Source organism: Vigna unguiculata, chromosome 7, assembly GCF_037176805.1.
Source record: "Vigna unguiculata cultivar grain cowpea cultivar isolate G323 ecotype 2 chromosome 7, ASM3717680v1, whole genome shotgun sequence".
Taxonomy (NCBI): Eukaryota; Viridiplantae; Streptophyta; class Magnoliopsida; order Fabales; family Fabaceae; genus Vigna; species Vigna unguiculata.
Window position 1 is genome coordinate 33,487,602 of NC_140798.1, and position 25,888 is coordinate 33,513,489.

Consider the following 25,888-nt stretch of genomic DNA (forward strand, 5'->3'; position numbering starts at 1 on the left):
TTAAAAAAAAATGTTTAAAAATAGAGATATTTAGTTTAAAAGAAATATGTGAAAAAAATTATTTAAAACTATTAAAATAAGATATTTTATAATAATATTTAAAGAGAGTGTTGAATATTTATATTGTATCTTATTTTAGTTTACATATTTAATTGTGTTTGTGCTTACCTGTATTTTTTTTATTACATTATCTTATTAGTATTTTCAAGAGAGATATATTAAACATAATGGATGTGTGTTTTACATATTGATATTCGATGCTTTAAAATATTTTACTAACACTTACATAAAAAAAATATCTAATATATAAAATAGTAATATTTTTATGATGATAAAATCTATAAATTTTTTATTTTTATAACATTTAATATATTTGATTTTAATTTGGATTCAACATTAACAATTTTATATTTATCATATTTTTAAAAAAAATTGTACAATGTGCACAAGGGACAAATATGACACTTGGTTTTAAAATTTAAACAAAACTATTCATAATTTAAATCATGCCAAAAACCATTATGTAAAATTGTGAAGGAAAGAATACCAGTTACTTTACAACACCAGAATCATACGATAACTAAGCAATACAGTTCCCTCTGCACGACTGGATTGTATCCAAAATTATACTCTAAGTCGTAGTATATAATTCTTCGTTATCACTAGTAATAATACATCTTACACCTGTGTAACAAATCCGGCTATTGTTCTAAAGCTTTCCCTGAAAGAATGGTAACCTATTGAAGAAAGAATGAACTTAATTGGTAACTTTGCCTGCTTCGACTCAATAGAATGATTTTCATCCCATTACATAATCTCCCTTCACTACAGCTGCTGTTAGTGGGCCAAAGGTCTCACCCCCACTAACAAAACAATGGGTCCCGCCACAATCTCACTCACTGTAACTTAAGAGAGATAAAAACTCCAAACAACCACTGCAAAAGTGAAATAGTCCACTCGTTGTGAAGGGACAGTTGAATTGGCAGGTGTCACTTCTAGGGTGAATCTGAACTTATTAGGTTGACCCACAAGTTTGCAACCTTCACCATACAATGCTTCCCGTTCCATGTCACCAAATTCAACCCTGATCCAAAAAAGTCATTTGGTAAATAAATTACAGAGCCAAAGTGGTAGGTAGGTACTTGAGATTTCCACACATTGTAGCTATTGATCCAAACAGATACTAAATGCAAATGTAAATTGGTGTTAACGAGATATAAGCTGTTCCAATATAATGCAGCAAGAAACTTTCACACAATATTATATTTTTCCTATTCACTAATAATGGACATTTGGACACCTTTATGTACAGTAACAAACAGTAAGGAAAAGATTCTATCAAAAAGTAATTTTAAATGGATTTGGATTCTCCCATGTTTATCGTTAACAGGAGAGGTCTCGCTAAATAAAATCCTAACCATTTATTACATTTATTTCAAATTCAGTTGAAATAAAAGCCAACTATAACTATAAAAGAATGGGGAACATGAGTGCTTACTTCAGTGGGATAATTAGCTCGTGAGCTTTTATTTTAACCGTGTATATTAAGTGATAAACACAATAAGTGGTTAAAATTTATTAACAGGACTTTACCTATTAAGCATGAACAGCACAGGATCCAGATTAATTTTAAATCAATTTTTATCACTTACATTCAAAGGAAGACAAAATTATAGCTCACATACCTGGTATGCAACCAGCTGGCAAGGCTGACAACTGACAAGTAGTTTGTTCTCCGGAGATAACATAGCTACGAAGTGCATGTTCATCAAGCTCGTGAATATAATTGATGGATTCAACTAATTCCCTTGAAATCTCATCTGGCTCAAAAATATTCTGACTTGATATACTCAAAAGTGCTTCTTGAAGTCCAGAAGCCAACCATATGCTATAACACTCGTCCAAAAGGAAACATAAACTTTTATGATCTGTGTAATCTGATAACATCCAAGGTTTGTGAAGTTTGATTGAAGCTCCAATGATTTCTGCAACTCTATAAATTTCCCCGAGTGCAATGATATACTGAACACCTATGTGAACCCACCACCCCAGAAAACAAGGGTTATTGCAGATTCCTTAAGTTCATCTACATCGGCAGCATATGTATTAGGCATGACATAATTATGTAGCTTACCTTTTTGGTTAGATAATATCTGGACATGGACATTCTGTAGTACGGCTTGCTTCCAAACATTAGCACCATGCTTCAGCTCCTGAGAACAAACAGAGACTATTTTGGACCATACGGTAAGATAATTACACTGTTCTTCTCTTGATCCCAACTTGAGAATCCTTAACGTGGATACTGTATCTTCCAAAAGTTCAATAGCAGATTTAATATCCTTCTCAGCCTATTAAAATACAAATGTACAAGAGTTGTTAAGCTTAATGGTCTAGTAAGAAAGAATGTTATCAATAAAGAAAATAAGAAAATATTAACTATTATCCATTAAATTAATCTCAAGGAAAATTGAGAAAAAATATCAGTACATCACTACTGACAGAAATGGCTAAATCAGACATTTAATCATATATTCTGTTTGAAACTATCGAAATCATTCATAGTTAGGGTACTATTTGCACGTGCAACAGACTAAACTTTAAGAATTACAACAGAATATTTTCAAGAAATAGACTTACCGTCAACAACCTTGATGCTAGCTGGTATTCGGACTCAAAAGGTTGGAACTTAGGTTCTTTCAAAACTTCAAGAAGTTCATTAAAGCAGACATCTGTTGGGCAATAATCCTCAGAGAGATATTCAGTAGGGACACTCATTTTATCCTGATGAAGTATCTCAGAGAATTCCTATAAAAGACGAAAAGAGAGTAGAAACAGTGCTGAAACTATTAATAGCTTGTGCATTTGATTAATGACAAGGAAAAAAATCCACCCATTCACCTATCCCTTTCCCAGAGTTTTACATTTACAGTAAGGGAAAAATAAGCAAAAGGCACAAAACATTAGATAGGAAATAGATAACAAAATAGTTCATATACTGACCTGAATTTGTTCCTCAAGAGCTTTTGCTTTGGCATCTTCACCCGAACGGGTAGCATCATTTAGATTTTTCTAAGAACATTAATTTATAAGTGATTTCAGTTCCAGTAAGTTTTAGCATTATCAACAAAGAAAGATCACAGAAGGTTAGTTACCTTGAGATTCTGAAGATGTGACAGAACATAATTGCTCAATTCGTCCTTCAATTTGCTATAAAACTCTGCATAGTCACTCTGCTCTAATTTCGTTGATAACAAGGTCACTGGTAAATGTGTGTGATCTAGAGTAGATGTCTGATCTTGACTTTGTGTTCCAGAGATGGCGGCATCCTTGAATTCCCATGAATCATCCTCAAAATCATCTTCACCGTTGGCCAAATCAGAATTTAGAACAGTTGGAGAAGAATGCAATCCATTGTCATTGACTTGCGATGTGTAACTAGAGGAAGTTTGCTGTGAAGATTCATGGGTGAATCTTGATCCAGTTGAAGCATCCTTAAAGTCCCAGAAATCATCATCTAAACCATCATTATCAGTAACCAAACTGGAGCCTGATACTTCAGGTAAGGCAAGAATCTGATTTTCACTTGCTTTTGGAGTCAAATTTGGAGAAGTTTGTTTTTCAGCTTGATTATACAAATTCCATATGTCATTGATAGATAAGTTGGATGCAAGGCTATTGAAATTGTTCCTTACTGGGGGTGTGGGTGCATAGTGAGATAGATCTTGAGGCACAGAATGTTCATCAGTATCTGGTGTCTCATCACCAAAAATTGACAGAGACAAGGCTTCCCTACGATTCTCCGAGCCTGTTAGGGGCTTCTGGAAATAGAAAGAATAGTAACAACAGCATTATGTTTAAAAAGTATGAACACTTAAATGAGCATAAACAGAGGAATGAGTCATAAGACAAACTTGTGAAATTTTTTCATAAAACCAAAGTAACTCAAGAATCAAGATTGAAAATCCTTCTTCAAGAAGTTAAACCAATACAATGCCACATGATATGCAAAATATGACATCATACTGATTCAGTACCTCTAGTTTTGTAATAGCACCCTCTGATTCAAACAAATTGACATCTGAATTGACATTTATAGTTGGCGAAGCATTGTTTATGCTGTTATCAGCCTGATTGATTTTGGTTTCGATTCTTTTCAAGTGTGGCTCTGAACTATGATTGTCTTCACCCACAGAACTGGAATTGAAATTAACTCCCAAGTTCCATTCATCAGATTGATGAGATACTGATGCAAGGGATGAACCAATTGTACTGTCAAATTTGAGTAATTCCATACTAGTGGGATAAGTGTCAGCCTTCTCCGGTGCTTTCTAATACCACAAAACCAGAATCAGATGGTGTTAATGGATATTCCTCAATAATGTGAATGAACAATGTAACACAAATTGAAGAATTATGTGAAAACAACTGACCAAATTTTGATTTGATCCTGACCCTAAATTCAACTCCCCAAAACTTTGGCTGGGCACGGCAAACCCAGTTCCGACAACTTTTGATTCACTATTCAGACCTAGTCGTGGGTTAATATGATTTTGCGAAGCAAATAGTGGACTTGACTCAAACTCCAGGTGCCACCCGCCAGCTTTGTCCGAAATCCCATTGGACGAATCCGACGCAGTAACAATATGAAGAGCACCATTATCATGCTTTTGCACTTCAGCCTTTAAAATACAATACAAATTATCAGGGAAACCAAATTCATCACACGAATGAGAAAGTATGTGTTTATCTGATGTAACAATCTCTAGCCCAACAAAATAGCGCCTTAATGCACTTTAAATCAAAGATATTGGCGGGCAATGGAAAAAACGACCCAAAACACAAAATTTAAGCATGCATAACAACTGATCCATACCCACTAGCACAATTTTCCTACCCTTTTCTGTTCTCTTTTAGGGAATTAACTCTTGCTTCTCACATGGAAACTACTAAAAATAATCACATATTACTAGCAAAAATAAAAAGCAATCACATAATTCATATGGTACAATGCTTTCCCAAACCCCGTTTCAATAGTACAAGCAATATAAAATATCCACCGACAATTCTGAAACTGAGGAAAGAAAAATCAATGATACTTATGAATTCCAGCACTCTCTTCAGCTTCAAGTTCAATAATCCCCTAACTTAAATAAATTCGCTCTATTACCTTAACATCCTGGCTCTTGATTCCAGTTTCCCATTCCGCAGACTTGAATTCCCACCCGTCCTCATCCTCCTCATCCTCACCCTCTTCCTCATTCAATTTGCTTCCCTTGGAGTTCGCGGGATTGGGAGCAGCACCATTGGATACCGAAACCGATCCGTTGAGAGAATCCATCTGAGGACGCTGCTGATTATACAAATTGGAAATCAAATCACTGATTCCAACGGACCCATTCGAACCAGATCCCCCTTTGACAACCCCTCCGTTGGGGAAAACATTAGCAGGAGTGCGTTCCTCCTCTTCCTCTTCCTCTTCCTCCTCCTCGCCGAAGATCGAGAGCGGAATAGCTCCCTTGGGCTTTTTCGCCGCCTCGGCTTGAACTGCGACCCCGTTGTTGCCATTCACGTGTTTCGTCGTGGGATCGGGTAAGGGTTTCGACAGGTCGTTGTTGATCTGGCCGGAATGGTTAACGAAGTCGCCCCAATCGTTGTCGACGAGGACGTTATTATTGTCGTTCGTTGTGGAAGGGAAGGGTTGACTCGGAAACGACGCGAAGGTGAAGTCGCCGAAGCTCTCGTCGTCGTCTTCCTCCTCCGCCATAGCTCCCAGACTCGCTAGCAATTGCGTTTCTTTCGTAGGATGTTAATAACGTTTTCGCGTATGTGTAGCGAAAAAAATGGTGAGATCAAGTGTCACGTGTGAATTATGTAATGCCACTGCCACCACACCACTACTACACCCATCGTCTGATGTGGATTTATTGCGCTACACTAATTCACCATATAAACATTAATTTATTAGAAAACTATTGTTTATTTTATTCTCTTCCATTAAGTTAAATTGCACAATAAATATTCATTTCAGAATTACACACTGTTAATCAATTATATTTATTTCGTCATGTTTGAATAATTTTTTTACAACATTATTTAATAAATACAACATCAATTAAACATAAACTCTTATTTTTACTCAAATTTCAACCCTAGAACACCATGTCAGATACCAATATACATGATCAATTACAATTACAAGTACGTGAACGGTGATGTTCTCACATGCAAATTGCGAATGTAAACAAAATTACAGCAATAAATGAAGAAAGGGGTAAAAGAAAAGAATGGATTCAGTTGAAGAAAAGAAGAAGCGTGGTGAAGAAGAATGCGAGCATGAGGAAGTGAGGAAGCAGAGAAGACGCAGAGGAGAAGGAGAAATCTCCAGAAGAAGTGTTGGTGCTAACAATAAAAACCATCCAATCATCTTCGGAGCCAACCCCTGCAGATTTATACTTGGAACTATTGAGGTATTTGGTGAAGCGATTGGATTTGGTGTAGTTGGAAAACAGGTCATCGAGGCTCAACTTGGGGACACAGAGAGGCATGATGACCCCTTCTGCGGTGGCGTTGATGTTGATGTTGCATTTGTCAATGTTCTTTTGGAAGTTGGGGATTTTGGAGTTGTTACCAGGCGTAGGGTAGTAGTCACGAAAATCTTCACAGTGCGCGTGTTCTAGATCGTCTGCAATCTCCTCAGCTAAGCACGAAGCCTTCTTATTCTCATCCAGAACAGGAAGGTTCAAAACTTTTCTGTAAGTGTTGATGTCACGAAGCAGATCCTTCTCCTTGTCTGCAGTGGAAACCACACAAATCAACCATCAATAAAATCAGAATTGTCACAACATTAGATTTCCAAGGAATTAAACAGACATAGTTACCATCACAGGCCACTGGACTAGGAATCATGTGGAAGACGACGAGAGAGGCAATGAGAAGGTAAAGACCAACATTGAAAGAGAGCATGATTGAATTAATGGAAACAGAATGTGTGTGTAACAATGTGTTCATGTGATTACGATAGATTGTGAAAACGTGTATTTATAAATATAGATAAAGAAGTCCCCATGAGGATGAAATATCAGAAACTTTAGAATTAGAAAGAGAAAAAAAAAAAAGAGACTTTGGTGAGGAGAATGGAATAAGAATGAAAAGATTCAAAAATTTCCATTTTGAATTTGATGTTAGAAAATTTCAAAATATGGGGTTAAACCCTATTTAAATATAATACATAAATAGTAATACAATGTATTTTTATTGAATTTGGATAGATGTCTCAACTCTTGGATAATGTGATAGTTTGAGTATATCAGAGTAAATAACAAATGTTTTAATTAATTTCGAAATAAAGATAAAAATAATTAGAGTAAAGTTGTATAAATTATGCATGGAGAGTTATTTAAGAGAAATATAATGAGTGTGTGGTAGTTGGATGATTCCTTATGCTTTAATAGCATAGAGGGAGTTCCTCCTTACTTTTTCTGGTACCTTGCGTCTGGTGTGCATCTTTGCAATTATTCTATTTGCTTATGGGAAAAGTGGTATTAACAAGATAGGCATCATGATTTGGAAAAGTTGTTGTATTTTTCATTCTAAATAAATTCCGAATGCATAATTTTCTCTTTTTTTCTCATCTCCAATTTCTTTTTTTCAAAACTTTTGCCTTTGTTTTGTTCCGATGGGACGATTCTGTGAGGTTAATTGATATTTTTGAATTTAAGTTGAGTTAAAAAATTATATATAAAAGTATTTTTTTTATTCACAATTACTATTTTTGTTATTTTTTATAATATTTATTTATTATTTAAAGATTAATAGTAATTTTTATATACTTTTAATAAAACTGTTTTAATAAAAAAATTATTTATTAATAATTATTTGTTATGACATTACAATATTATTGTCTAATAATATAAAATTATGTTTAAAAAATACATACACATAAATACGGTAGCACGTATGTTTATATTAATATTGATCTATTCTATAACAATAAAGGACATTCTTCTTTTATGTCCACATCTCATAATACCTGTTTTATCCTTAGTTATTTTAAAAATTAATTATTTTATAAATAATTTATTTTTAATCATTTTTTTACAAATCTCTTTTGTCTTAAATCATTATTTAAATTTTCTTTTTACATATCTTATTTTTCTTTAATTTTATATTTAACAACTATTTTAAAAATTATATATTTATTATTGATCTTAAATTTCTATTAAAAAATGCGAATACACAGGCGCTGACAGCGCCTGTGTGTTTGCTAGTAATAATAAGGGTTAAGTATCTTTTTAGTCCCTAAACTTTGGCCAAAAATTGGAATTCGTCACTGGTCAAAACTTTGATAAATTTTAGTCCCTAAACTTTAAAAATGAATGAATATAGTCATTTTAACCCAATTACTTTGATTTTTTACAACATGTATAATGTGTTTCATGTTAATACTGAAGTTGTTTACGCCGTTTGACACATTTTCAGTTCAATATTTACTGAGAAATGCGTTCGAAACCTACAAAAAAAGTCAACAAAATTGGGTTAAAAGGACTATATTTATTCAATTTTAAAGTTTAGGGGTCAAAATTTATCAAAATTTTGACCAGAGACGAATTCTAATTTTGGATCAAAGTTCATGGACTCAAAACATACTTAACCCTGATAATAATAAGGATGGCAATAAGATTTATGTAATACTCCATGTAAGTTCATTTCTGTGGTCATGTTTTATCACATTATCAAATTAACAATGAGAAAATAAAGAAAAATAAATAAATATGAATTTTGTAAATATAATTTAAAGTATGTACACACATGTTAAGGACATACTGTTATATTGATAGTGTCTTTTAGCCTCTAGTTGTTTTTACCGATAGAGTGCATATGGAATAAAGATGAAAGTGTGAAAAACTATTTAAATTACAAAAAACGACGTAAGTTTCATCCACAAACTTTTGGTCCTTCTTAGAAGGGATTTGCGAAGAAAGTGTTAGATAATAAATTGTTAAAAAACATAAGAGATTATTCTGAATATTTTGTTATTTTATGTTTATATGATTAATAAAAATATTATTAATGCTCTATAACCCTTTTAATAATTATCCAATTAGTACTTCACTAATATATACAAAACAAAAATAAAAATTATTAAAATAAGAAATAAATTAATTGAATTTAACTCATTTAAATTTTGATATTTTATCTATTTTTATTTTATGATATAATTTTTATTCATAAATTATTTTTTTATTTTACATTTATTTAAATTTTAATATATAATTACATTTATCTATCTTACCACTAACACAAAAAAGCGTTATAACGTCACTCCTATAACGTCTGCCCAAAAAATGTCCAACGTTAAAAATGACCGGTGGCATTTTTGTAAATTATCGGACTTTTTTAACGTCTGTCTATTCCAGGTCAGACGTAAATTGACGTCTGTCTGTTCCAGATCAGACGTAATTTAACGTCTGCCCAAAAAACCCCGACGTCATTTAAAAAAGGACGTCAGACTGATTTTCCCCCGACGTCACTTAACGTCGGACTCCTTCACCACCGACGTTAAGTTTTACTTATCTCTACGCGAAACGCAGAAACCCTACGCTGTTTCACTGTTTCCGTGAGCGTTTTCCACCGGCGACCCCCATTTCGACTTTATCTAGGTGAGTTTTGAACGTTTTTCACCACCAAACTTGTTAGGATTTGATTATGAATTGATTTTAGGCATTTTGAACCGAATATTTTACGTTTTCATCTCCATTTGCAGCGTTTTGAGATTCGTCCCACTTGCTCTTCATCCCCATTTGGCTAACAGCGTGTAGAGACCTTAAAGCCACCTTCTCCAAGTTCGTCTTTCATTTGCTAGAAGGGGTTAGTTTTTCATTTCTAAATTTAGGGTTATTACTAAATTGAGTGTTAATTGTGATTACAATGGCATGATGCATATTGTAGGTAATTCTTTTCATATGTGTATGATTATAAGAAGTGTACCAAACACTCTCATGTGGATTGCCTCCTTTTAGACTTTTAATTATGCATGCCGTTTGAAATTGAAATTGAAATTGAATTAATAACCCGTGTATCTAATTTGGAGGGTAAATGAGCGTGATGTGGTGATCAATGTTGTGAACTCCATACGAAAATGAGTCATAATGAATTTAGGGTGGAGTGAATAATGAAGGATGACTCATTCCATGAACTATAAAGTTTATGTTTTCATTACATGAGAGTTCTTAGTATTTTTCTTTTTTATGAATGATGTTGAAGTGTTTACATTTCTTTAAACTGACCTCTAAGTTGCCTTGGAGTAATATTTAGGTGGTCACTCCTTGATCTTTAATTCTCCATTAAGAAGGGTGAGTGAGGTAAGGTTAAATCAAGGACCTCAAAACCAGCAAGTAACTGAGGTAATGTTCTTTTTCATGTCTTTTGTTTCTCTTTGGTTTGATTTTGTTATGAGACATCTCTTGTAATCTGCTAGAGTTATTTTCTTCTCTCGACATAAGATTAAGATGATGGCATGAGGATAACAAATACCTAACAGATTTATGTAGTATAAACTATCATAGCTATGCAATATTGTTGTACTCATTTTTTTTTAAAGTACAAGGCATTTGATTCAATGGCTTTTTCTAGTTATTGATTAACTAGTAGTTATGGAATATAGAAGTTAATACTCTTAAGAAAAGCGTTTAGAAACTATTATGGATTTTTTCTGATTTTCAGGTGTGAGAATGTTGTAAAAACAACAAAACTTTAAAAAAACAGCACTGTTTGACGTCTGGTAGAACCTTGACAGACGTTATTTGACGTCTGACTCTCCTGGACCCGACGTTAATTAACGTCTGACTCTCCTGGCCCCGACGTTAATTAACGTCTGACTCTCCTGGCCCCGACTTTAATTAACGTCTGACTCTCCTGGCCCCGACTTTAATTAACGTCTGACTTTCCTGGTCCCGACGTTAATTAACGTCTGCTCTCCTTTCCGACGTCAATTTTGACGTCACCCAATACGACGTCGGTGTTTGGACAGACGTCAAAAACCGAAAATATCAGACGTTAAAAGCCTTTTTTGTATTAGTGTACATTAATTTATTTTAATTATTTCTATTTTGAAATATAATTTTTATATTTTAATTTAAAATTTATTGTAACTTCAATTTATATTTTTATTTACAATTTTATGATTAAAACATTTATTATCTGTCATATATATATATATATATATATATATAATATCAAATCATTCACGTAATTTATAAAATAAACTTTTATTTTTTATCATTTTTTTAATTCCAACAATTTCAATGTCGCTTTTTTTTTTTTTTTCTCAAATCCACTAGTTTTTACTATTTCAAATCCATACTTCCATCTAAACTCAAGCTTAATAAGATTGCAGTTTTTTTTTTATCATATTAAGTTATATCAATTTTTGTAACGTAATAATTAAAATATAATTAGAAATAGTCAAATGGTTGTATTTTATATTTCTTTATGATTAATTCACTTATTAATATAAGTTAATTTATATAATATCACAGCTTTAAAGTATGATTTGAGTGAGAGAAAAAATCAATAAGTAAGGTGTTACTGTTTTTAAATATTGATAAAAAAAATATAAGTATAGTCATAACTGTTATAACCATACTTAATACATTGATATTGTCTTTTAATCAAATTGTATGACATTTTTTATATCATTAACTTGTATAATGTTTTCGTAACTTAATAATGAATACATGATTAGATATTGTGTCAAATTGTTATATCTATAGAATTGTAAACCTAAGAGATGAATTGGATTAAAATATATCTATTTGTTTAATAAATCTTTATTATAGTGAAATGGAAGTGGAGACCAGAGACGATGGAATATGGATTGTGGAAGGATATCTTAGAATCAAAATATAAGTCTTGGAAAGGTCTAAGAGGACATAAGAAAAAACAGTATACATCAAGGTAATGGAAGGACATATATGATTTATGTGGTGTAGAAGAAGGAAAATGGTTTAACCAAAACTTGGAGTAGAAAGTAAGTTTGGGATCTAGGATTAAGTTTTGTGAAAGATTAAATAAAATGTCTACGTATAAAGCCAACATTTGTCACATGACAATAGCAGTGTGTTAATATAATGTCACGTGTAAGTATCTTTCGTCTTTATATTTGTTATTTTTGTTTGATTTAGTTTCATTTTTTTTTAAAATAAAATAATTTTGCCATTTCCAAATTGAGACAAAATTTAATTTTCATATAAATGTTATATTGATACTTTTATTAAAATTTACATTTTTACTGAATATTTTTTTGTTTAAGGTTATTACATCTGGTTTAACATTATAACGAAAATAAAACTATCACCATTAATTTAGATTTTAAGAGGTTAAAAATCACATATAGTATTTTATAAAATTGTCATACAACATTACATTAATTGATTATAAAATAAAATTATCAAATTTAAATATATTTCTTTTTATTTTTTAAAAATATCTTTTTAGATTTTCTTTCCTTTATTTTTTATTACAACAATAATTACAACATCAAAAAATATTAGAACTAGATCGAACAAACTCAACAAAATTAATACTAAAAGATAATATAAATAATTACAACCATTTGTGATAAAAACTAAATAATAAAGAAATCGTTACTAAAACATACTAAAAGAGATAAGAAAAAGTGTACAGTGTAAATGACAAAAAAACATCATAGAAAAGAAAACACCTAAAAAATGAAACACATACCCAAAATTACAAGTGACATATTCGCCGAGCTCACAAAGTGAAACACATACCCTAAAAGAAATATTTTGACGAGCAAATATTTGGGATTCTTGTAATCCTTTCATTAAAAACAAATATATACTTTTTTTCAAGAAAAATTATGTTGTACGAATTAAAAGTACCATTGGTTGAGCTACTCAAATATATTTTTTTTTTCATAACTCTTTCTTCTCCCTTAAAATACAATTTCAAACAAGTTTAATTCTTGAATTCCTGATTCGTGGGTTTAGGGTTTATGAAATTCAAATCATACTTTATAGCTATGATAGTATATAAATTAGTTATTATTAATAAACCAATTAATCAGAAAGAGAAAGTATGGGGTACTTAACGCCAAAATTTACAATTAAATCTGATTTGAGGATTCTGTATTTGTTCTCTCTCTCTTTTTTCATTCTAGTGAACAGTTTGCATTATATGGGAAAAAACTGATTATGATTTTTGCTGGATTTTTTATTTTCAAGAGCCAAAGTTAATATTATTCATAACCTTCCAGATTTTGTGTGTTTCCCATATTTTTGTGAGATTCTTCACTTCAACACACAGAGGTTACTTTTACGATTGATATTACATTTATCAATTGGTTTTGTTACAAGTACAACTTCATGAAGCTACTCAAACTCCTGAATTACTCTCAGAATATTCTAAAGTTATATATAAACCCATATGGTACATTTCGCCAATTATATATATTTTTTCTATCGGTAAAGAATATCAATAAATATAGATACTTTAAGAGTGTCTCAACTCTACTGAAAATGATTTTAAATTGAAGTTCTTGAAAAACTAAAACGACCTAGGTATAGTAAAAAAATTAAAAGTAAACAGTGGTCCTTACACGTTCAAAGTGCAACACCATTTCAAGAATTTCCTTTATTGCTATTTTATTTAATATTGTCCTTCACGACGATGAAACTACCTTTATACTCCAAAATATATTGATCATATCATAACTTTTCTTGACAATTGGAGTTTTTAATTTCAAGTATGTATATTTGACTGTGAATTTTTGTTCCTCATCTTTCTATACCCAAAGGTCCTCTCATTCTCTTTAAATTTGTGTTTGATTTAACATTTATTTAAAATCTTTAATTGAGGCAATTCCCACTCAAACCAATCTTTTCTCCATTTCATCATCCATACCCATACATTGTTAGTCTATTCACCAAACTCCCTTAACTCTACTGAGTTTTTTGTGTTGTCCTTTGCTGAGTATTAAAAACACAGTGTTTTAGTACTTTAAAAATAATTTTAATATATTTCAAAATTAATAGCCATCAGTGTATGTTGAAGTAACAACAGAGAAAAATCAGTAGAGAATCCAAACTCTCATTAGGACCATGGTCCTCCCAAATTATTTATTTATTTTAAATATATGTAATATATTATATTAATGAAATTAAATTGGATAACTTTTTATTTTTTACAAAATAATATTTAATGTTAATAAATAATAAAATACAAAACTAAATATAATAAAAAATAACAAAATTTATTGAGATATTTTTATTATGTTATATCTTATTGTCTTTTAAGTTTCTCACATATTGTATTCATCTACTACTCTTGTTGTGTTTTCTTTTGTTTCGAAACAAAAAAAGTTAGACACAAATTCATTCTTGTTGCTCTCATATTTCTCATATGTCCTCTTTCGTTTTTTGAAAATAAAAAAATACAACTATCTCTTGATAGTGAAATATTAGTTTAATAGTTACTATTTTTTTCATCTCATGAGTTTTTTTTTATATATTTTTATGATTATGAAGGAAAAATGATGCGGTATATGTTTTTTTATAACCATTTTTTAATTCTAACTTATTATCATAGATTTATTTTAGTAATTACGTTTCTCAATTTTCTATTAGATCTTGATAAATTAATTTCCAGTCTTACACTCTTTATTTCAAATAAAATATATTGGAGAGGAATAAAATAATACATTTTTTAAGAGATAAAAAAGAAGATACCGTGAAAATATAAATAAGACAAATTTATTTCTTAACATATTTTCAAGCATGACACAATCCAATTGTTGAATTAGATGAATCATTTCTTAAGATTCAAAGAATTAGAGGAGTGGAGTTTTATATTAACTCTTTGAAATTTATTCTAAAAAAAAATTTTAAATATGGAAATATGCAACAAAGGGAAGAGATAAAATTATAAAAACTTATTTAAAATGAGTAAATACAACTTCAAAACTATCAATTTTTTAAAAAGAAACATAAAAAAAGATTTCAATACTAAATTATATATACTTGTTATATTAGTGATAATAATTAAATATATAAATTTTTAGCAAATTATTGTTACTTTCTAAAAAATTTTGTGTGAAGATTCCTGATAGATAATATATTCAAAAGTTTCATTCTTTAAGAAATAAAATTAATGATAAAAGAAAAATACTTAATCATATATCTTTACCTTAGTCCATGTTCGAAACAAATATTTTACTAGGTGTCATTATAAAAATCTGAAGTTTTTATTAGACAAATAAAAAAAGAAGAAGGAATACGATGTTGTCAAAAGATCATATTTCCTTTTCAAAGATGATACGTTAATACTTTTTAACAAGATAATGACAAAATGATAAAGATATATATTTATTTTATATATACATATTAAACACTTTTTCAATTTTTTTTTTCATATCATATCTCGTGTGTGAATTTATAATTTTTTTAAGTATATATATCATATTAATGTTTTGAACTTCACTATAAAATTATTAAAACATATAAAATGAAAAGCAATTAACTATCATATTAACCAAGTTAAATATTATTCTATAAACTAAAATTATTAATGTCTAATATAGTATTTATTATTAATAAAAAATTATAATTAGTTTATGAATTATCTTTAATATTAGCTACCTAATTTTGAACTATTTATTATATTATAAGAATTTTTTAAAATAATAATTAATTTGATAAAAGAAATTAATTCCTATAATCATTAATTTAAATATCAATTTATAAACTAAAAATTATTGATAGTTAAAATAGTTTCTATTATTAATAAAAATTATAATTGATTTTTAAGTTGATAATTAAAATAATTTTTATTATGAATTAGTTTTTAAATTGATCACTAATATTAGTTAGAAAAGTTTTGACTAACAAGGTTAAAAATATTTTGGCTACCAAAAAAAATATTTATAATTTGGTCTCTAATCAATTAATTAGAGACCAATTTATAAACTAATGTTAGTGACCAGAGACCAATTCACAATTGAAACTATTTTAGTTATTAATTTAGAAATAATTATGTGACATCCTAATTTTAGCAGCTTAAATCAAACTAATAAAATAGAATTGTTTCACTATAGTAGTCAAAACAAAATATCCAATATATTAATACAGTCTTATAACAGATAGGAATCTAAAAGTATAACTTTTATACAAACTAACTAAAAACCAATTCTAATTCTAAGCACACACTACTCACTTATAATGGTTCCCACAAAAACCTTCTATCAACCTAAAAGATGGTTCCTCATCATCCAGAGGTGCTCCAACAACTCCAACCACATATACTCCCATCGAATAGGTGATCATCGCAAAAGAAAGACAAACAACACAAAACAAAAACACAAAAGAAGGGTAAACTAATGTAAACAATGAAATATTCATAAAAAAACTTAACTCAATTTACCAAAATAACACTACATATAAACATAGATACAATTGACACTAAACTCAATTATCCGAATACAATTGACACTTCACACACACACACACACACACACACACACACACACACACACACACACACACACACACACACACACACACACACACACACACACACACATATATATATATATATATAATTCAAATACCATTAATATTAAATATATAAAACATACAAAGTTTCTAAATTCAATTAATTGATATCTGTTCAAGATTTGACATACTCGCTAGTGAACGTATCCTCTCGTTGAGTGAAAAGATACTTTGACCAACAATCAGGTCGTTTGTCCAATGAGTATTTCACTGGTCCAAAGGGAATGTTCGTCAATAATTCACCGAGCGAGCTACTAAATCAACAATATTGATGATTAAAACTACACATGTGAGCGGAAAAAGACTCGCATGCAACAAAAAACAGAAATAAACCAAAAAGGAGGCGAAAACTCAACTTATGTGAATAGAGAAACTGATCGACGACGGTCCAACTTGAAGAGCTCACTGAGAGGATCAATCATATGGTCTCGGTTCTTCAATCAGATTATCAGAGAGACAGAACTCCTAGACGGTAGTCTAGAAAGATGATTTCTAGAGAAATAATGTGTTTTAAAAATACTGAAACTCTTTTATAACAATTTTATTTATATTAAAATCACCTTTTAATACTGAAATAATAAAAAATAATTGAGTCACTATTTTTAAAACCATCATATTTTTAAAACGTCATTTTCTAAAATCTTACAAATTATAATTTTTTATTACTATTTTAATTATCAATAATTTTTAATTTTATAAATTAATATATAAATTGGTTATTATAGTAATTAATTACTTTTTATTATAAAATTGATTATTTTTTAAGAATTTTTTATAGTATTATTTATGATTCAAAATTATACTTTTTATTACTAATAAAATTAATTTCAAATATTTTTATTTTTATTTTATAAAATAATATTTAATTTAATCAATATAATAGTTAGTTATATTTTTGTCTCTCATGATTTTTAGTGTGCCGTTCATCAATTATTTTCCAAATCATGCAACCGCTTAACAATTTATTATATTAACTATAATTCTTTATATATATATATATATATATATATATATATATATATATATATATTTGGTTAGAATAGGTTATTAAATGTGTCTAGTAATTTTCCTTTCCAAAGTATGTGAAATAAATTTGTTTCAATGAATTCTATGTCCACGCTATCGAATCGAATGACAACGCAAATAAATCCTAAATTGGTAAGTGATAGTAAAATATATATATATATATATATATATATATATATATATATATATATATATATATATATATATATATATATATTAATATCATGAAATCTAGTAAGTTGTAATTTAATTAAACCCATCACACATTCAGTATAATTCCTTTTAAAGCAACTTTTTTCTAGAGTGAGCCTCTCAAAATATAATTTACTTAGTAAAAATATTAGAAAAAAAATGAAAAAGATGTATTAAACATTTAAAAAACATATATCGAATAATATGAAAAAAAAAAGTGGATTAAAAACATAAAAGGAAGACGTAGGGAGAAGCATAACTTTTTGTTGGTCGAGAATGTCCGTTTCCTCAGACGGGTCCAGTGCATGCGAGTGAAAGGACACGTGAACACCTCCTTGTGCCACTCTTCACCACGTTGCATCTTCAAACCCCTTTTCATCAACACATCATCACCCTCACCTCTTCACACCGTCAAATCCAATCCTTTATATATATGCATGCATCTTTCACAATCATCACCTTTCTTCCAAAACCTTCTTTCCAACAATGGCTTCCTCTGAACAGAAATTCCCCCCTCAGCAGCAAAAAACACAGCCGGGCAAGGAACATCTCATGACTCCACCACCCCAATTCACCAGCCCCGACTACAAGCCGTCGAATAAACTCCAAGTAGACACACAAACAACCTTCTTTTGTACTAATTTTTTAGTTTAGAAAAGATGGTGCATGCATGCATGCACGTTGCGTTTTGTTTGTTTGGTGTCACCGCTCTTCATTCTGTGTAGAAAACTGGATTTTCTTTTTCAGGGGAAGGTTGCAGTAATTACCGGTGGTGATTCTGGGATTGGACGAGCAGTGTGTAACTTGTTTTCGCTAGAAGGTGCTACTGTGGCCTTCACATATGTGAAGGGGAGTGAGGACAAGGATGCAAAGGAGACCCTGGAGATGATAAAGAGGGCCAAGACTGCGGATGCCAAGGATCCAATAGCCATACCAACTGATTTGGGTTATGATGAGAATTGCAAGAGGGTGGTTGACGAGGTGGTGAGTGCTTTTGGTCGCATAGACATTCTGATCAACAATGCAGCTGAGCAATACGAGTGTGGAACTGTGGAGGAGATAGATGAGCCTAGGCTTGAGAGGGTCTTTCGAACCAATATCTTTGGCTATTTCTTCATGGCCAGGTAAAATCGTGAATCGTGAATGATATATATGTGATAGAAAACATTGAATGATGTGGTTTTGTTATATATGTAGGCATGCTTTGAAGCACATGAAGGAGGGAAGCAGCATAATCAACACGACTTCAGTGAATGCATACAAGGGGAATGCGAAACTTCTGGATTACACTTCAACTAAGGGAGCAATTGTGGCCTTTACGAGGGGACTATCCCTTCAGCTGGTTAGCAAGGGAATTCGGGTAAATGGGGTTGCTCCAGGACCCATTTGGACTCCATTGATACCAGCATCTTTCAAGGAGGAAGAAACTGCAGAATTTGGAGGTGAAGTTCCCATGAAGAGAGCTGGTCAACCTATTGAGGTTGCACCATCTTTTGTTTTTCTTGCTTCCAACGCGTGCTCCTCTTACATAACTGGACAAGTCCTTCACCCCAATGGTAACACTGCTTATGCTTATATTTCAAAGCTATGGACTTTATATGGACTTTATATAGTACTCTACACTCTGGTTGACTTACTGATTAACATGGCATGTGCTTTTTCAGGTGGAACCATTGTCAATGGTTAAACTGCATCAGTGATACTCTAATGAAGTACGGTGTAACGTTTTTGTGTGAATCAGCTTCTCTCTTCACTGGTGAAGGTGGGGATGTTATCTACTTTTGAATGTAGAAGCTAGCCGAATAAAATAAGTCTTTGTAGCGAAATATGAATAGTAAAATCATGCAATAAAGTTCTGTATGCGTTAAGCTGTACATGTGTCTGGTTATGGAGATGCGTGTTGCATTCTACTTAATCGAGTTTAACCAATAACTACGAAAAGATATCAAAGGTTCCATAGCCACAGAAATGAATGGTAATCGAACTTCATCAGAAGGGGAGAGAAATATCCTATTCTGAGAATACAAAAAATAAAAAAATAAAAGGTCATAAAATGGACACTCACAGCAAATCCAAGCATTAACACGCCTAGCTCTCCCTCTTCGAATTCGACATTATTTCATTATACTATACGTTAATATTAGTTTTTATTTAATTCACAGCTTTTCGGTCTAATCACTATCAGCATTCCAAAAAATATTCCGTTTTACTTGGCTTATACTTGATTCCAAGCTGAGTAGTGCCTTTCTGGTACCTAAGATCATGTATGGATGAAGTGTGTGTGGTAAAGTAAAGTTCCAATTAAACTTCACATTTGATGACATGCCAGCCAAATTCAAGAAGAGAAGGGAGAAGTGTTGGTGTGTGATAAATGGATGTTGCTCTCCACGTGTGGATGTGAGGTTCCCATAAAGCTTATTTCTCTGAGGCTGACACAGCTGAATATCAAATGCATCAACAACTAATTATTTGTTAACATAATATAGTATAGTACTATTGAGGTACTACAATCAATTTCAATTTGCTTTCATAGCCAAGCAGCATAAGCAGACTGGTATGACTTAAGGAATGATTGAACTTAATAACATCCGAAAGAAACAAGACTGACTTAAGGAATGATTGAACTTAATAACATCCGAAAGAAACAAGACTCTGATAAGCATGAATTTCCTTTACGCAGTTTCCCTCCTTACATTCCAGCTTTGACATTAGTATGCATACTCAAAGCATCTGCAAAAGATGGGAAGCATATTATTGCGCATAAACCTAAGAATGTATGTGTAGACACAGAAATAAACAGAAAGCATCTAGTATATATCTGACTTCATTTTTTGTTCAAACAAGCACATAAAAAGGAGGAACTAAAATGTGACGGCACAGAGATCTCAAAGCTTCTATACATTTGTTTTTCCCGGTTAAGGTAAAAATATAGAACTTACATCTATATCAGTAACTGATGCTCTCTGTTATGCAGCTTTCTGTTCTTTGATGCTAGGATAAAGATTCTCAACAAGGTGAAGCAAAAATTTATCTGCACCATGTCTGGCCACCAGAGAAATTGATAGGGGAAGATCATTATACATCCCTAGTGGTATGCTTACCTACACAATGTCAGGAAATACATCATTGTTATAACATTCTGACATACATTCTGATATGCAGTTTAATTGATTGAGGAAAATATGAGTCCAAGTGCTCATAAACACTAGAGAGAGGGAAAACCTGGCAAAATCCAGATACTCCAGCAATGGACAGCAGGCTAAAAGCCCTTGCACGAAAGATTTCTAATTCAGACGCATTTGTTTGGAGTTTTGGGGGAGGCCCTGGAACTGTGGGGATCATGAGAACACCAAAATCCTGAAATTTTTTAACACAGTATTATAGTAACTTATACAAAAGGCAAGCTTCCAAAAATAAATGTGTTGCTTAATGACTACACTCCTTTATTTTTACAAAAGAGAGTTGGAGGGAGAATCTATGATCTTCATCGTTGAATTAATTGTTTCCAAAACAAACACATTCAAGCTAGATAATAAAAAGTAAAAGTACAGAGTAATTCTTACTTCTGACAAATGAAAAGTTTTGCTGAAAAAAATGTTTAGCCCAGAAGGGTCTCAAATAGTATTTCAAAAGCAAAATTGATCTATGATTTATAACAAGCATGTTTGAAATTACTTCCCAATGGGCAAAAAGTAAAGGAGGCTTCCATTTTTTAAGACTTAAAGAGAGAATCTATGCCACACACACAAACATATTTCATGTTCATATGTTGAAATACGCTGTTTATCAGTAAATTATGAGGATTCCAAATATCGTGCTATGGTCTGTGTGCATGCCTCGTGAGTCAAAGAGAAAGAATACCCCAAGAAGAGCCGCAAGGGCATCGTGCAGTTCTCTTTTTACTGAATAACAGGTATCAATGTTCTCCCCTGTTGTCTTTAGGGCATCTGATACACGTTCTGAGATTCCAGGACCTAAATCTGGGTTGACCGCTGTGATCCATTCACCATGGTTATTCTTGAACTCATAGCTACATTACAAGTTAAAAATAAAGCTACAATCAAGTTTCAATCTAAGGCAACCCACAATCCGCTAGAAAATTACAATTATCTTTACTGAAGACTAGGGATTGATGGTCAGCTATACCTTTGAAGTAACCGCATGGCACTTGAAACTGCAGACAGTGATGGAATGTTAAATATTTGGTCTGTATTCTCTTCACTCATGAAATGTTTCAAACTTGGAACATTGGTCTTCACATAGTCTCCAAGGATTTCCTGCTTTATTACATCCCCTGCAATAGTGGATACAACAAAAAACCTTCTCACTTAGTAAAATAAACTTTCCCAAAATGCATATTATACATCATTAGTGGGATCAAACCACAAATAGATTTACAACTAAATTAAAAGGGGTAGAAGAATTCCTATCATTGGAATCTTTTGTTTTATAATTAACAATCAATAACATTGAATTGACAGCAACGGATCTATCGGATCATTCACCTCCATAAAACTTCTCTATTGCTTTCACGACAGTTTGTGTAGCTACATCATATGGAATGAATGAAAGCTGGAAACAGTCCTCTGCAATGATGAAGCAAGAAGGTCTAGCTGGTGCTACATCTGGCAATTGTAGAATTACACCGCCTACTTTGCTCAAAAGCATTGGATCCCTGGCAAACCATCCTAGATGTAAAGATGAGGAACAAGAAAATGAGTACCGAGAAGAAGTGCTCAACAGCTAGTGGAGCTATAATTTCAACACCACTACTTGACATCATATCAATAGGAGTTGAAATGTAGAAAAGGGAAAATTCAAACATAAAGTTTGGAGGAAAAAATTCATAGCTAACTTCGTATTGCTAAATATCATGAATACCTTTTAACCAGATAACTAGAGAAAAACAAGTACTAGAACCGTGAGGTAAAGGTTTTACATAAATTGTTATGTAAATTTCAGAGCACTGGATTGAAGAAAGAAACTTATTCATCGTAAACTTTAAGAGAAACTGATAACTAACTCCCCTAGAGACTATCTAATCACAATTTCATCATGATACGTTTAGGCTTTAAAACAAAAATTATGAAATGTAGAGATTTAACAGTCATCAAGTTACTGGATTATTACCCACAGTGTCAAAACTTTGTGCCATAGGGATAACTCCTGATACTGGAATAACACCATGAGAAGGACGAAAACCAAAAATCCCACAATATGATGCGGGCACTCTTACACTTCCTCCGGTATCAGTTCCTATGATTGAAAAGAGCACTTCAAATAATTAATCAAATGAAGCCAAAATGAAACTCAACGGAAAATAGGAATAGCTCACAGTTGATGAAAATGTAACAGCACTTGAAATTATTAACAAAATGTTGACAAAAATAACCGATGGAAGGGAAGAATAAATGACCTAATGAGAAATCAACAAGCTTTGCACCAACTGCAACGGCAGAACCACTAGAGGATCCTCCAGGAACCCGGTCTGCTGCACAAGGATTTCTAGGCGTGCCATAATGTATATTCTCCCCGTTTATACTGCCACGCACGAAAGAGCAGTGAATCATGTGACTAGCAGAAATATGGTGTTCAAAATATGCACATATCCGAGACAAAAAAATACAAATTATCAGTCATTTTTTATAAGGTGAAAGCTCAATCAAAATGAGCAGAAGTGAGAAAGCTAAGAAAGCTCAATCCATTTAAATGAAGTGCAACCTTACTTGCGTACTTTTGAGACATCTTAATTATTGGGAACCTTGTCCTTTCCGTATGATCTACATAGTGACTGAAAGCTAAGAAAGTTATATTTCTTCCAACTCTAAGATTTATCCTAAAATATCACAGTTTACACGAAAATGATAGATAATAGTCACTCTTTGAACATTAAATTTCCATATAGTCACAAAAAGAAAGTAATTTTCTTTTTAGAAAATGACATAAGACCCTTATAATTTAAGTGTCCAGATCTCTAGTTGCATAGACAAGAGTCATTTTCTTCTCTAACCATCAGGTTAAGTTTTCTCTCGTAATTAAGAGAAAGTGAAAATTCTGTTATTTGATATTTTCACCGTAGCAACTCTTCTTTCTATTGAATAAAAGAATTTGCAGTACTGATTCTAAAATCGAAGAGACTAATCATCTTCCAAAAGTTGGCCAGTGCCCAACAAATTTTCACCTAATTTTATCGTATATAGTATTATGAATCACCTTACCTCTTACTTTGTTGTAACTCCAATGCTTTCTATGTCTTTCATGCCAACATACTTTCCATTGCCTAATTTAAGTTTTGAGGAAAATGAAGAATCTATGTTAACAAAAACTTTTCTATCTTTGGTTATGTGATTGTTGCAGCCCCCAAATACCATAATCTCTTATGCTCTTGAGTTGTTTTTTGAGAAGCAAAGATCACGCTTCATTCACCATTTTATGCTTCTGCAAATGAATCGTGATGGTGATCGTCAAAGTGACATGATTGCTCTTTTCTTACAAATTCCATACCATTTTATGCTGCTACAGTTATAATTTCCAAAGTGACATGTTATGCTTCTACAATGTTATAAGAGATTCCATACCATTTTATTCTTCTACAATTATAATTGTGACATGATTGTTGAGATAAGCCATACCATTTTAAGGCCACAATTTTACAAAGTGAAAAGTGACACCAAAGTCACAGGTCACCACTGTACAAGTCACCACTTGTGCTTTGTCCCATTGTGACTGTGTTAAAAAAGACAAGCCATAGATTCCATACTAACCATTATGTTAGTATTGTGATTTATGACATGGTTGTTATAACGACAGTTTCTTTACAAGCATAACATTTTGGACTGTCTTTATTCCAATAATATTTTTTTTTTTTATGATTGTTCTTCTTACATAGTCCACACATTTGCTTGATCTCCAATATTTTCTCTTCTGCCATAATAGTTTCTTCCTCTTCCAAATTCGTCACCCATATCTCAGTTCATTTCTTTTGAGATGATACAATGAGTTTTGGTTGAAACATGCTTCACACCTATGAATCTTTCGAATTCTTGTTAAAAAGTTTCTCATGTTTCCTTTGCTTTTTTTTTTTCTCTTACGATCTTTGGAAATATAGCTAGTGAGACTCTCTCAATCATCCCAAAAAAACTCTAGCATACGTGATTTCCTTCTTCTTCAATGTTGCATGTTTTATACCCAATTGATATTAGATTAAAAGGATCTGCAGCTCCGGTACCCCTCTATTGGTGGTATGCAGAAGAGATGTTGAAATCTAATATTCAACGAACTAAGTTTTGTGGTGAATGCTATAAAAGTTACATGTATAAAGAATAATATAAATATTACTGAATACTCCTAAAAGGTTTTCATGAAGCATTCAATTTCCACTAAGTAGGCACATCATTCAATATTGTTTGGAACTATAGAATAGAACCCTATGGGTTTTGGAATAAGCCAAAATATGAGCAAAGAAAACCAAACCTGTAAGCCATTTCATCCATGACAGTTTTACCGACACAAGTGGCACCTGCTCCGAGTAGAGCCAAAACTGTTGGAGCAGTAGAAGTGGCCACGGGATGTGTCCTTGCCCAGTCAGGGTTTCCGAAGCCGGTCACATATCCTTCCACGTCAAATCTGTTCCACACAAACACCTCCTTCAAGTTCAACTTGCAGAAGCATTATCAAAGTCTAGCTGACTTAGGCGTCAGCAAAAGTGGAATTTTCACTACAGAAATGTTGTGGCTCGAAAGGAAAAATACATACATATCTTTGATAGCGAAGGTGAGTGAATTGAGGGGTACATCAGGAGCAGAATTTGGTGGTAAAGTGAATTTCTCCATGAATGCCCCGTAGTCATCTGAAGCTGTCTCCATTCCTGTTGTAAAGTTCCTCTCTCACGTTTACAAACCGCTAATGGATATGGTGATGCTAGTAGATATAACAATGACTGAAGAGCATCTCAAGTAAGAATAAATTTCATAGCATTGTGTTTTACTTCTACGATCCTTGTAAAGATAAGGTTAAACTTTGATTGGCCAATCCAAATATCAGCCACATTTGTTTTCTACTAACCTACCATTTAATATATTTCATTTTCCACACCATTC

At 31.8% G+C, this 25,888-nt stretch overlaps 4 protein-coding genes across 4 annotated transcripts; 1 reads left to right on the plus strand and 3 right to left on the minus strand.

Annotated features, from left to right (window-relative positions):
- Window positions 1–498: 498 nt before the first annotated feature.
- LOC114190914 (uncharacterized) lies at window positions 499–5,854 on the minus strand. Its single transcript, XM_028079991.2, has 9 exons — window positions 5,171–5,854; window positions 4,434–4,682; window positions 4,038–4,331; window positions 3,156–3,821; window positions 3,004–3,072; window positions 2,641–2,808; window positions 2,135–2,351; window positions 1,686–2,030; window positions 499–1,084 (listed from the first exon to the last, which is right to left on the minus strand). The coding sequence occupies exons 1-9, from the start codon at window positions 5,765–5,767 to the stop codon at window positions 996–998; spliced, it is 2,694 nt and encodes an 897-aa protein (XP_027935792.1). The 5' UTR covers window positions 5,768–5,854; the 3' UTR covers window positions 499–995.
- Window positions 5,855–6,115: 261 nt separating this feature from the next.
- On the minus strand, window positions 6,116–7,079 carry LOC114190682 (putative GPI-anchored protein At3g06035). The gene is made up of 2 exons (XM_028079659.2): window positions 6,882–7,079; window positions 6,116–6,793 (listed from the first exon to the last, which is right to left on the minus strand). The coding sequence occupies exons 1-2, from the start codon at window positions 7,009–7,011 to the stop codon at window positions 6,294–6,296; spliced, it is 630 nt and encodes a 209-aa protein (XP_027935460.1). The 5' UTR covers window positions 7,012–7,079; the 3' UTR covers window positions 6,116–6,293.
- Window positions 7,080–18,224: 11,145 nt separating this feature from the next.
- Window positions 18,225–19,663, plus strand: LOC114191886 (NADPH-dependent aldehyde reductase 1, chloroplastic-like). The gene is made up of 4 exons (XM_028081332.2): window positions 18,225–18,398; window positions 18,537–18,913; window positions 18,987–19,345; window positions 19,454–19,663. Exons 1-4 carry the CDS (start codon window positions 18,276–18,278, stop codon window positions 19,474–19,476), a joined length of 882 nt encoding a protein of 293 aa, XP_027937133.1. The 5' UTR covers window positions 18,225–18,275; the 3' UTR covers window positions 19,477–19,663.
- A 569-nt stretch (window positions 19,664–20,232) lies between these two features.
- Window positions 20,233–25,800, minus strand: AMI1 (amidase 1). The gene is made up of 10 exons (XM_028081331.2): window positions 25,545–25,800; window positions 25,263–25,415; window positions 23,206–23,330; window positions 22,920–23,045; window positions 22,295–22,477; window positions 21,936–22,083; window positions 21,651–21,819; window positions 21,012–21,146; window positions 20,729–20,890; window positions 20,233–20,519 (listed from the first exon to the last, which is right to left on the minus strand). Exons 1-9 carry the CDS (start codon window positions 25,652–25,654, stop codon window positions 20,756–20,758), a joined length of 1,284 nt encoding a protein of 427 aa, XP_027937132.1. The 5' UTR covers window positions 25,655–25,800; the 3' UTR covers window positions 20,233–20,519; window positions 20,729–20,755.
- Between the last annotated feature and the right edge of the window lie 88 nt (window positions 25,801–25,888).